Source organism: Ranitomeya imitator, chromosome 6, assembly GCF_032444005.1.
Source record: "Ranitomeya imitator isolate aRanImi1 chromosome 6, aRanImi1.pri, whole genome shotgun sequence".
Lineage (NCBI taxonomy): Eukaryota > Metazoa > Chordata > Amphibia > Anura > Dendrobatidae > Ranitomeya > Ranitomeya imitator.
The window spans coordinates 14,253,238-14,267,068 of record NC_091287.1 but is presented as its reverse complement, the minus strand read 5'-3'; the positions used below and the strand labels follow the sequence as shown (position 1 = coordinate 14,267,068).

General features: G+C 45.2%; 1 protein-coding gene across 3 annotated transcripts in view; it reads left to right on the top strand.

Moving 5' to 3' along the window:
• Window positions 1–13,831, top strand: part of LOC138641637 (NAC-alpha domain-containing protein 1-like) — a 49,267-nt gene that overhangs the window by 15,527 nt on the left and 19,909 nt on the right. For 2 of the 3 annotated variants that reach the window (XM_069729178.1, XM_069729176.1), the window contains exons 2-4: window positions 7,752–12,056; window positions 12,141–12,269; window positions 12,539–12,808. In XM_069729178.1, coding sequence (XP_069585279.1) covers window positions 8,087–12,056; window positions 12,141–12,269; window positions 12,539–12,808 — 4,369 coding nt within the window. In that variant the 5' untranslated portion in view covers window positions 7,752–8,086. The remainder of the gene's footprint in view (window positions 1–7,751; window positions 12,057–12,140; window positions 12,270–12,538; window positions 12,809–13,831) is intronic. The other variant, XM_069729177.1, reaches the window with a different exon arrangement.

The following is a 13,831-nucleotide window of genomic DNA, read 5'->3' as shown; positions in this document are numbered from 1 at the left end:
CATTTTCATAACATTCTGGAATATTTCCCCAGTAAAATGGGTACCCCTATCTGACTCGATCACCTCAGGCATGCCGTAACGGGGTATCAGTTCATGTGCTATTTTAATGGCAGTAGTTTTTGCTGAGGCTTTACGAACTGGATAAGCCTCTGGCCACCCTGAGAACATGTCCACACACACAAGCACATATTCGTATCCATTGTACCTAGGAAGTTGGATGTAGTCGATCTGGAGTCTTTGAAAGGGATACAGTGGTCTTACATGATGCTTGGTTGGGGTTTTAATGGCCTGACCTGGATTGTGTGCCAGGCATATAGCGCATGCAGCACACATGTTCCGAGCAAAATTACCAAAGCCTGGAGCCAACCACCTTTCTTTTACCTTGAGCGTCATACCATTTGCCGACACATGCGTGGGTAGGTGGAGGTCACTTGCCACTGCGGGGTACCAGGCTCTGGGTAAACACAACAAAGTTCCTTTTTTCCATAATCCTTGCTGATCTTCTGCCCCTTTTTTCTGCCACTGCCCTCGTTCTTCGTCGTCTACCTGTTTCTGAGCTTCCTTCAATCTTTCCTCATCATCTTCAGAGCTATCTAGTGTGTGGGCATGATGTAAGGGTTTACGTGCTGCCTGTTTTGCTGCCTTATCGGCTTTATCGTTACCCCTGGCTTCCTCGGTGTCGAGTCTCACATGTGCAGCTACCTTTATCACCGCTATTTCTTTAGTTTCTTGTGCTGCCTCCAGAATCTGTCTAATGAGGGAGGCATGTTTAACAGGTTGGCCTGAAGCAGTCATATAACCTCTGGCTCTCCATATTACGCCAAAATCGAAAATAATGCCATGTGCATATCTAGAATCAGTGTATATGTTTGCTGTCTGATCTTTGGCTATTTTTAGAGCTTCAACTAATGCCGTAAGTTCTGCTTCTTGTGCAGACTGATTAGCAGGGAGAGGTTCTGCTTTCAGCACTTCATGCTGAGTTACTACCGCATAACCTGTATGAAATTGTCCATTCATATCTGCATATCTACTGCCATCTATGAAAAGTTCAAATGTAGCATTACAGAGTGGCTTGTCACGTACATTACATAAGCCCTGAGTCTCTTGTTCCATTAATTGTACACAATCATGCATTGACTTTGATGGGTCAAAGGAGTTGGAGAGTGCAGTTTCCTCAGGTATGGTACCCCCCTCAGACTCTAAAGGGAGCAAAGACGCGAGATTAAGAGTCTGAATCCTGGCAAAGGAAATGTTGGGCGGCAGTAGTAGGGAACATTGGAGACGGAGGTGTCTGGCCATTGAGATATGTTTAGGTTGGACCTGGTTAAGAATGCCATGTACATCATGAGTGGTCTGAACTAGAAGTGGGTGATCAAGAACAATCTCAGAAGCTTTATCTAATAACAGTGAAATTGCGGCTACTACTCTTACACAAGAAGGTGCGGCTCTAGCTACAGGGTCCAGATGAGCTGATATGTATGCCACAGGTCTCTGTTTGTTTCCATGTTTTTGTGTGAGCACCCCTGTAGCATGTGAGGATATCTCAGCTGCCATCAATTGAAAAGGTTTAGTGTAGTCTGGGAGTCCCAAAGCCGGAGCTGATACCAGTGCTGTTTTCAAAGAGGAAAATTACTGTTTAGCCTCTTCACTGAGTGAATATGGTGTGTTGGCAATACAGTCATATAAAGGCTGCATGAGTTGACTTGCATGTATGATCCACTGTCTACAGTGTGAAACAATACCTAGGAAAGCACGCAGCTGTTTGTGATTCCTGGGTTCAAGCATGTTACGTATGGCTTCCGTACGTTGAGGTGTGAGGTGTCTGATGCCCTGTGATATGCAGTGACCTAAAAACACGACTGTTTGTTGACAAGCCTGGAGTTTCTGTCTATTTACTTTACAGCTTTCTTGCGCTAGGAAAATTAAGAAATTAACAGTTGAGGTAACTGCCGTCTGCTCATCAGGGCAACAAATAAGTAAGTCATCTACATACTGTAGAATGACTACTCCTGGTTCTGGGATAAAAAATTTTTAGCACGGTCTGCATTGCTTCAGAGTACAAAGTTGGTGAGTGTACCATACCTTGTGGCAATCTTGTCCATGCTAATTGTTTACCCTTGAATGTAAAGGCAAACAAATGCCAACAGTTCTTATGTAGTGGCACAGAAAAAAATGCGTTTGATAAGTCAATTACCGTAAAATATGCAGCAGTGCTGGGAATTTGAGACAGTAAGGTATGAGGATTCGGTACCACAGGGGTGACCGGTGCCAAAACCTTATTGATTTCCCGTAAGTCGTGCACCATGCGATATTTCACCATAGTTTCTTTGGAGGACACTTTCTTTTTAACAGGATATAAGGGTGTATTGGCGGGTGACCTGATTTCTACCAAAACACCTTGTAACACATAATCCTGAATTTGTTGAGAAATCGCCTGTTCTTGCTGGGCGCTGATGGGGTATTGCCTAAGCTGAGGTAATATGGTTCCCGGGGCAGTTTCTAACAGTATAGGAGCTACTGATAAAAATCCTACATCAGTGTCTCCTTTTGCCCATAGGCTGTCAGGAACCCGAGACAAGTCAATTTTTGCTTGTTGAGTGTAAATTTCGGGAAAATCCTCCATTGCCTGTATTCTAACATATGGTTCCAGAGTTTCTGCATCTTCAGGGATGGTCAGCATAACTGTGCCATCTTCTCTAAAATGGATGTTTGCATGCATTTTACTTAAGACATCAGTACCCAACAAGCAGGTAGGTGCACCTTTAGCAAATAAAAATTTGGATACAAAAGTTTTAGGGCCAAAGCTCACATTTAAAGGTTTTGTAAAGGGCAACGCCTGAATTTTACCATCATACCCTTCTGCATATGTAACCTTTGAGGATATATTGTCAGGATATGGTAAAAAGTCCTGATTTAAAATGGAGGATGTTGCTCCCGTATCTATCAGAAAAGGTACATTTTTACCCTCAACTTCAACTTGTATTATTGGTCTTCTAGAAGGAAGAGAGACCTGCATAACTTTCAGTCATTCTGAGCTGTCTGTTTGATCAGGCACTGGGTTATTTATCCTATTTTTGGGTACAAAGGTTCCTGAATCTATATCTGCTTTTCTCTTCCTACATTCCCTTTGGAAATGTCCTGGCTTCTTACAGTAATGACAAGTAAACTTTTGATTAGCAGAGCCAGTATTAGCCTGTGCAATTCTTACTGGCTTAGAATTTTCTCTTAAGTCCATTTCTATCCCTACAGCTTTCTGTCTAGCCAGGTGTGGGTCTTCCAAGGTTCTCCAATCAGGGGTTGCGGCCTTAAGCTTTTCCTTCACTTTTGGAGACAATCCATCTATAAAGGTTTTTGTAACTAACCTCATCATTCCTGGAGCGGTTAGATCCATGCCTTCATCTCTGAAATTATTTTCTACACTTAGATAATATTCGTCTACTGATTGTCCAGATTTCTGAGCCACCACTCCCGTTGTTCCTCTCTGCCTCTGTCTCTCCCTCATGAAAACCATTAAGTGATCTACAAATTGTGTACCTGATTCTATCGTTTGTAAGGCACCATCTCCTGCTTGGGGCCTATGTACCTGTAGATTCGCTAATAGCTCCTGGAAGAGTCCAGGAGTCATTTTCATTCTACATAATTCTTCTCCATCTGCCCAAACTCCAGCGTGAGTCTGCATAATTTGCTGTATATATTGTGCAAATCTAACTGGACACTGGGTGGGATCTGGTGCGTTATGCAAGAGAGACATGCCTTCAGCGGGGGACCAAGGGAAATATTGTCGAGTTTGGTGATATCTAGTTCCCATTACTCCGTCAGCACCAGGTTCCCTAAAGGGTCTTGGTACTACCCTAACAGGGGCAAGTACAGCGCCATGTCTAGGTGTACCACAGGCTAGGCAATCATTTCTCCAGTCTGGATTTTGTTGTCCACAGTGCGGACATACCCATCCTCCTGGTCCGGCTAAACTTTGAGGTGGTGTTTGGAGAAAAGATGGGGCATGTGGGTTAAGGTATGGGGGTGGGGTATTTTTAGATTCCACATTTTGTTTTTCTCCACAGCCTGTGGGTCTAATACACCACTTTTTACTCTGTTGATTATATGTCCATCCCTCATTTTCTGCTACCCTAGAGACATCAATCAATGCTTGGATCTGATCTATCCATTTCTTGTCTCTGATTATGCCTTTTTTCCTTTCCTGAATTCCTTCCCATAGTTTTCTACTAAAAGCTTCTGCCCTAGTAACTCCAAACTTACTAAAAATCTTTTTCAGCCCCTTAGTGGCATCTTCACCACTTCTCTCCTTTATGATAGTATAGATATCTAATTCTTCTGGTTCCGACTTTGTTTGCTTATTCCCCATTTTCTTATCCTGAGCTTTCTTGCCCTAGGTGGCGTTTGGGTATGAGAATACCTCGTTACCTTCTTCCTAAGGAGCTAGGATGTCTTTTTCTTGCCCTAGGTGGCGTTTGGGTATGAGAATACCTCGTTACCTTCTTCCTAAGGAGCTAGGATGTTTAAACTGTGTTGATGTAAGAAAATCCTGATTCCTACACCTATAGCAAACAACACAAATGCAACCAGACAGAAAAAGAAAAAGAACATACAACGTATCTTGTCCCAGGCTAATTTATCTGTCCTGGGCTTATACTGTCACATACAACGTATTCTTGTCCCAGGCTAATTTATCTGTCCTGGGCTCATACTATCATACACTTATCCGTCACCAGGTTTTTGTCAAAGACAGGATCAGAGATTGAACATAGGCGCGGAGGTCTCCCCGAAAGGACGCAACCACGTTGCCCAGTGGGACAGTCACTTCTTCTGTTTCAACCCCCTGGGCGGCTTATAGGGCTATTCCCAACTTCCACACACCTTCTATTCACATTCACTCTCATTCAATGCCGGACTCCGAGAGGTGATCAATTCCTAAATAGTTCAAGAACCCGAGCTATAGGTATCCTCCTCTACTAGAACTACCCGCTAAAGAACACGACACAGAAAATCTTACGGACAGTGCAGGGCAGATATAAGAGATCTAACAGTGTCTCTTACCTGGCCAGGTTTTTGTTCATCTGCCGTCCATTATCCCAGATTCTCTTTTCGTTTGTATTCTGCCGGTGTTCTTGAAGGAATACACAGACCTCGGGTCCCTGTTCGGGCGCCAGGAAATGTCGGGATCACACTCAGTCGGAGCAGCCTTTGGAAGTGGGGAATCACCAGAAATAATACACAAGACACGTCTTGTATAGTGTATCACTGGGAAGTCTCTGAAGCACGCCTGCCTTCAAGGTACTATCCCTTCTTTATATAGTTGTTTCAGTAGGTTTAGTGGTTATACAAGTTTTGCATGTTTAAACAAAGAGACAAAACAGGAAAGAAAGAAAAGAAAAGAAAACAGTTTCGTGGGCGGCAGTTTCACAACAAACAGTACAAAGGCAATTCCACAGACAAGAAAAAAAGGATTTCATACTATAGCTAAAATGACCTTGAATGGACAGGTCAATATTTATCACAAATTCTTTTTTTTTAATTTTTGTTCATTGAGGTAATCATTTTTGTTCTGCTCTTCACAAAAGTTAGGTAGATACTACAACATGGCATATTCATATTATCGTGACACTGACCCCTTAGTAGCCCCCAAACTGATGGCTCCAACACTGTATGATGACCCCTTCACTGTAATCCCCACAATGTACGATGGCCCCCTCACTGTAATCTCCACACTGTGTGATGGCCCCCTAGATAGCCTCCATATAGCATAATGCACCAGATTGCCCTAAATATAGTATAATGCTCTCCCCATAGGCCTACTCTATATTGTATAATGCACCCCCATAGGCAGACTCTATAGCACAAGACAGCACCCCATAGGCAGACCCTGTAGTATAAGACAGCACCCCATAGGCAAACCCTGTAGTATAAGGCAGCACTCCCATAAACAAACCCTGTGGTATAAGGCAGCACCCCCATAGACAGACCCTATAGTATAAGGCAGCACCATCATAGGCAGACCCTGTAGTATAAGACAGGACCCCCATAAGCAGACCCTGTAGTATAAGGCAGTACCCCCATAGGCAGACCCTGTAGTATAAGGCAGCCCCCCATAGGCTGACCCTGTAGTATAAGGCAGCACCCCCATAGACAGACCCTGTAGTATAAGGCAGCACCCCATAGGCAGACCCTGTAGTATAAGGCAGCACCCCCATAGACAAACCCTGTAGTATAAGGCAGCCCCCCATAGGCTGACCCTGTAGTATAAGGCAGCACCCCCATAGACAAACCCTGTAGTATAAGGCAGCACCCCATAGGCTGACCCTGTAGTATAAGGCAGCACCCCCATAGGCAGATCCTGTAGTTTAAGGCAGCCCCCATAAAAATACTCACCTCTCTTCCTCCTTGCTCCAGAGGTGCTCCGAGCTCCCGCTCTTCTCCTGACAGCGGGCACCGGGTGGTGACGTCATCGTGCCCACTGTGTCAGTGACGTCAGACGCTGACAGGGGGATGATGGGAGAAGGAGCCCTTATCATTGCGGTCAGCTGCAGTGGCTAAATGCCGATACAGCTGACCTTGCAGTGACGGGTGTAGGGCCCACTGCTGGCATCGGGCCCCCCCACCTGCTCAGGGACCCCATAGCGGCTGGCGGCAGAGCAGGTAGATCGATTCTCCCTGCTCTGCCGCAGAATGTAACTGTATTGGCGCGCTGATAGTTACAGTAGCGTAGCTCCGGGTGGGCCCCCTCTGAGCATCGGGCCCAGGGCAATGGCCCCCTCTGTACCCCCGGTAGCTACGCTGATTGTGGTGCTTAAGTGTTCCCTTTATTTTTTTGAGAAGTGTATATGGGCACGTAAGTCACAGGAAGCTGAATAAAATGATACCTTGATATCTGCGATATGATGTGTTATGCCAAAGAAATCCACATGGAACCAGTGATACGGCTTATTTTTCAAAGTGTCCCAAGATCCGCTTTTCCACACGACAACCTCTAGGCCGCTTGATGCTGGAGCTACTGTGGGGCGCTTGCATGGCCTAAACCGGCTCCCGTGCCTGCAGCATCTCTGGACTTGTCTCCATCGAGAACATCGGGGATGTCATTGGTCAGTGATTACACAGGAGCTGCCTGCAGCAGATCCTGATGATTTGTGTATTCAGTGGCAGAACCTTGCTCAGACGATCATGAATAACCTCACTGATAGCATCTGAGGCTAAAAGTAGCGAAATTTCTGCACGTGGCTCATACTCAACAGAATAAATCCAAAGGTTCTGAAAATTTTGTTTCTATTTCCACATCATTTGCAGATCATTAACGTCTTCATCCTGTGATTTCCATAATTCCTTAACTGTTCCTTCTTGGTGTAATTTCATTGTTGAGGAGTGTATTATCATGATGCAGCTCTCTCTGCCTCTGTCCCAGCAGGAAATCTCAGACTGCTATATTGCAACATTGCTTTTGCTTACAGTGATACTTTTTATTTATTTATTTATTTATTTGATTTTTTTAATGTGACACATATCATTAGATGTTGCTGTGTTCTAGTGACCCTAGCGTTTCAAATGAAAAATAGTGCCACCTACTATAAATCATACTGAAGAATTGCAATGGACTAATTTGCAGTAGTCCATGCATTGTATAAATGTCTCTAAATTGATACTAACCGCCAGAAAAGCAATGCCCCACTGTTCAGATCTATGGTGTATTGCCACATACAGACAGGTCTCAAAGACTCACGTTTCTATTTTTTTCATTTCAGGTTCATCTCCAATCACTTCCACAGCGTCAACCCCAAGCAGTGACTCCACCACGCCCAAGTGTTTAAGTCCATTAGAGGAATCCCCCATTGTGAGCCCAGCATGTGCCCCCAGCATAGCCCTGGTGACTCCACACATTCAGGCCAAAGAAGGACACAGACCTCAGCCAGAGGGTGCAAGCAGTGAAACACCCCCAGGGAACACCCTTGGTCATCTGCATCTTCCTTCTATAATATCTGAGGAGTCACCTGTGACCCAAGAGGAAGAATCACAGGGAACCGAGCAACATCGACCCGAAGATGCTCTGCACCTGGAAGCTCTGGACACCAGGATTGTGATGGGGGAAGAAACATCTTGTAGCTCTGAGGAGAGGGGGACTGTAAATAGATTGCACACATTGATTCCTGAAAGGGAGATGATGTTCGGGGATGCTCTGGAGGAAGTAACATTGCACTTACATCACCCTAAAGTGGATGGGAGTTCAGGATGTGAAAACGACAAAGCCATTGTGTCAGAGTCCACCGATGATTTGCACTTTGGAGAGTCTGCATTGAAAGACGAATTATTTTCTCAGGGTGAATCTGTAGCTGATGTGCCTTCATTTCTCAAACCCACCAAAGAGTCACCCTACAGCTCCACAGAAAGTGATGTCCGATCCTTACAAGCTAAACCTGCAAGCACTGCTGACTCCGACCCGTACACCACCGCTCCATCAACTCCAGTAAAAAACGTGTACAGCCAGTATAGACACCATGCCTACACAAAGAGCCACCTCAATGAGGAACATAATGACCTTGACAATGACAATATGTCTTCTCCTCCAACGTCACCATCAGGATCCTACGTGACTGCAGAAGGAGGTAGCTGGGCCTCCTCTGTCACCTCCAGTGGCTCTCCTTCATGTTCCCCAAATTTGATGGCTGACGTGGACACCATTGAATCTCCCACCCCTTATCCAGATCACATGGTGGTTAACGAGGAAGGTCTATGTGAAGACCCTTGTTGTATGTCCCCAGATATGTTGGAAGATGAAGATATTCCAGAGCTCTACGACAGAGATATAGACCCTGACGACTTCTCTCCGGCCAACGAGGATTTCATAGATGGGTACCCTAGCGATATCCATTCTAGTGAAGAGGAAGAAGACGAATGGGAAACGGACTTTGCTCCATCCTTTACAAGCATCCCTCTGTGTCCTGAATTCATGAACACCATGTCTTTTGTCACAACACATGTGCAGGAATCGCAGGAAGCGTCTTTAGCAGGCTGCTCTGCAAACCTTGAGAGTGCTCTGCAGCCAGCGAGCCAGCAAGAAATCCACACGGTAAGCCTGCCAAACACGGAAAATGATCACATGATTCCTGCTTTCATGCTTCCATTTCGAGGAAGCTTAATATTCGAGGCCGAATCAATGGAAATCACATTATTCCCACAAGGAGAATCAGCTGATGAGGCCATTGATGCAGAAGAGAAAGAACAAGAAGATGAGGCAGATGATGAGGATGATAGTACCTCGGCTTCATATCTTCATTCATTGTCCGAGACGTCAATCAATGAAGGGGTCGATGAATCATTCGCTTATCAGGATGACACATCGGAGTCATCAGATTCAGCCTCTTATGATGGAGAAGAGGATGACAAATGCTATGGCACTGAGGAATATGCAGTGACAACAGACTCGGCTGCTCAGAGCACAGAGAAACCTGTCAGGGGCCAACACGAGTCTTCCAATTCTGGCTGTGAAAGTGAGATGGAGACATCATCTGATCTGTCCGACTCGGAGGGCGAATGTGCAGTGTTTACGGCTCTGGATATAAATGGTGATGATCTTCTTGGAATTGAAGAGGAAATTGTAAAAGTTAATGAAGCCACACCTGAAAAGAACGAACCTTGTGGTGAGAAGCAGGATGAAGGCATTGGACTACCCAATCTAGCACAAGGCTTTTCTGAAGGTGCCTCTGTGATACAAGACAGCTCCAGCGAGCTTGAAGACTCAAGTACCAGCAGAGCTCCAGAGGAAGCATGTGAAGAAGCCATAAGAAGCACTTTAGTACTTACAACCGAAGCTAATAGGGAACCGGATTCTGAATTATCTCAGAACCTCAAAGTCAGAGGAGGAGCGATGAGGACGTGGTCTGACAGTCCGGTAGAACAACAATCATCTTCATCATCCTCTGAAATGGACCATATTCTTCGAGCTGGAATTGGCAATGTAGGGGAATGTTTGATTGCTTGTTTTGACACTGATGAAGAGCTGGATACATTGCCACCTCTGTACACCTCTGCACAGACCCAAGAAGAGAACAGGACATGTGATGATGAGAATGGAAGGAGAACGTCCATGGCTGTGCAGCTGGCTGAAGATAGAAACTACTTCATAGAGAAATGTGAAAATAATGAAAATAACAAAAAATCTGATAAAGATGAAAGTAACATTTCCCAAGGACTGTCATGTGCTGTAGATGCTGATGAAACGTATGGAAGGAAGTTAGAACCTGTTGAAACAGAAATAACTGAAGAGGGAATGGCCTATGTAGAAGACACCGCCGATGAAGAGTTGTTTGCATGCTATGAGTCTGAAGAAGATCCTGAAGAAGTTAAACCTTTGGACCGACCTTCGCTCCTTGCCCAAATAAAGAAACAACAAGAAGAAGCTACCCATTATATCACAGACCAACTGTCCTTTAACTTGGAGGAAGAGCAGCCACATCTCGATTCTGCAGCAACCAGTGCAGACAATGACATTGTTAACAGAGAACATGATAATTGCAAACACCAAAATACAGCAAGAACTAGTACGAAGGGACCCAATAGGTCAATCATAAGAGAAATGTCTTCTGGCTTAGATGAGAGTAAGTTGTCATTCACCATTGATCACAAGGACATCCAATCTAAGAACATAAGATCTTGTGGGGAAACTGCAAGTAAAGTGGAAGACATCACTACAACAGATCATGTTCTATCAACGCATAGCATAAATCCACCATCATCTCTGAATACCTCAAAAGATCCTGTAGATCCAGTAGTCAAGTTAATTAAAATGTCCAATGAGCGAAATGACCAGGATCCACAGAATATTAAAGAAAGTTATTTTTCAGAAAAGGAATGGTTGATTGTAGGTCCTTCAAAACCCAATGAACCGGTGACAGAGGATAACAAAGGAGCCAGCGGATGCCAACAGGTCGAAGGGACCAGTGATATATATAACCACCGTGTTTGTAAGGAACCACCAGACAGGAATGCTGGGAAAACTGAAGATAGAGGAGAGTCTCCAGAATTTCCTACCAATAGAAACGCTAGTATCTTCCAGCTAAGTAATCATTTCAACACTAAGATGGAAGACAGTTCTACCTACGATAGTCTGCCAGAACGCGATCTCACAGTAACAAGTACAGAAGGAAGCGGACAACTCAACAAAAGCAATTTATCTGGTGATACAACTGGGAAGGACGGGAGCGTGGAAAATGTATCCCCTGCTGATGATCATCAAGACTCGTGTATCTCCTCAACTATCGGAGATGCTGCTAATAACCCACTGACCCTGCCGGCCTCTTCACTTCATTCAGTTCTCGTTTGCACTAAAAACTTATCAGATAAGAATAGTTCAGAAAATGACATATTTATTAAAACCGCCACAACATGTAGGGGATCCAAAGATCAGATGAAGCTGGGTCATAATCAGTCAGGAGATGACTCATGCAGTTTTTCTTCAGATATCTTAGAAGGGTCTTCTGCTCTGCAACTAGAAGAAACTTGTCACAAGTTAAATACTTCGCCAATATCAAAAGGAACAAGTATAGAACTGAGGTCAGTGCCGTCAGTCAGTGCCTTGTCTAAGCCAAGAACAGACAAAATGGAGATATCTGAAGACTTTCAGGAAATGACCAAGCTGCTCCAAGGTTCATTCGGTAAGCTGGAGGCACTGGATCTCAGTATTCGGTCAAGTTCTGCAGAGGCACAAGCAGCAGTATCATCAACTGAAACTACCAAGGTCATTTATAGTAGAGATCTTGGCCTTGAGGTTGTAGATCCATCAGAAACCAATACTTTTAAGGGGAATGATCTCGAGTCTAAGAGACAAAAAAAAACACAACCAAAAATAAGATCCGACCAGATAGATAAAAGCCCCTCCAAAAAAAAGAAAGGTGGAGACAAGTTCTGTCTTGAATCTAAAAAGTTACCCGGTCAGTCATCCCAGGAGGTGAAGAAAGCAAATCAGAACCTGGAACAGGAGCGGAGGACCAGCAGTCTCCACAGCAAAAATCTAGAACCGAAGCAGGAGACCACGGCTATTCGTGACCACCAGGGTAAGCAGGCGAATATGGACATTGCCCACGAGTTATTCATTCATGTAGCCCCCAAAACTGAAGCTGCTCTATCTCCTACTCTAGGCACTGCTGTAAGTGAAGTGCCTCCTGTGGAATCTCCTACCGTCATGACCAATGAGAGTCCTCAGAATCATAGAGACGTTGACCATCTGGCTGCTCCTAAAAATCTGGATTCCAAACAATTCTCAACAGGTAATCTTACTTTGTTGCCAACTACACCAGGTAAAGGCCACATTAAATAGATCAGACCTACTGCATGTACAGTATGCCCCCCGAACCTCTGACCCCTGCAGTATATAGCACTGCAAATTAACCCTAGTGTACTGGAATTTAGGGCTGTGGCTGCTGCTTTTCCATTAGACAGAGTAGTCATAGTCAGAAGACCATCCTGGGGAGGGGGGGGGGGTCTCTGTTATAATTGATCCAAATTTAATATCTATGTCATTTCATGCTATTTCCAGCAGCATCTGAAAGCAGCTCCACAACCCCCAATCTGAGCATAGAGGCCCCCTTTATCAGCCAGTGTCCAAGAGCCCTTGGAAGCCAAGAACCAGTGGGAAGGAAATCCCAAGTGATCTGCCCTCTATCTGAGCCGAGCTCCTCCAGTGACAGTGAGCTAACGCCTCAAGGGCAGGAAATGCAAATGATGAGGGAGACATCTGCAGTGACCCTGCTGGGCATCAGTAAACCTCTTCTGGGGCAACGAGGGTCTGAGATGCTGAGTCACAGAGGTAAGATCTTATCATGTATCTCTGTATACAGGGAGCTCCCCCTAGTGGTGGCTGCAGACAGGATCTTATCATGTATCTCTGTATACAGGGAGCTCCCCCTAGTGGTGGCTGCAGACAGGATCTTATCATGTATCTCTGTATACAAGGAGCTCCCCCTAGTGGTGATTGCGGACACGATCTTATCATGTATCTCTGTATACAGGGAGCTCCCCCTAGTTGTGGCTACAGACAGGATCTTATCCTGTATCTCTGTATACAGGGAGCTCCCCCTAGTGGTGACTGCAGACAGGATCTTATCATGTATCTCTGTATACAGGGAGCTCCCCCTAGTGGTGACTGCAGACAGGATCTTATCATGTATCTCTGTATACAGGGAGCTCCCCCTAGTGGTGGCTGCAGACAGGATCTTATCATGTATCTCTGAATACAGGGAGCTCCCCCTAGTGGTGACTGCAGACAGGATCTTATCATGTATCTCTGTATACAGGGAGCTCCCCCTAGTGGTGACTGCAGACAGGATCTTATCATGTATCTCTGAATACAGGGAGCCCCCCCTAGTGGTGACTGCAGACAGGATCTTATCATGTATCTCTGAATACAGGGAGCTCCCCCTAGTGGTGACTGCAGACAGGATTTTATCATGTATATCTATACAGGGAGCTCCCCCTAGTGGAGACTGCAGGCAGGATGTTAGCATGTATCTCTGTATACAGGGAGCTTCCCCTAGTGGTGGCTGCAGACAGGATCTTATCATGTATCTCTGTATACAGGGAGCTCCCCCTAGTGGTGACTGCAGACAGGTTCTTATCATGTATCTCTGTATACAGGGAGCTCCCCCTAGTGGTGGCTGCAGACAGGATCTTATCATGTATCTCTGTATACAGGGAGCTCCCCCTAGTGGTGACTGCAGACAGGATCTTATCATATATCTCTGTATACAGGGAGCCCCCCCCCCCTAGTGGTGGCTGCAGACAGGATCTTATCATGTATCTCTGTATACAGGGAGCTCCCTCTAGTGGTGGC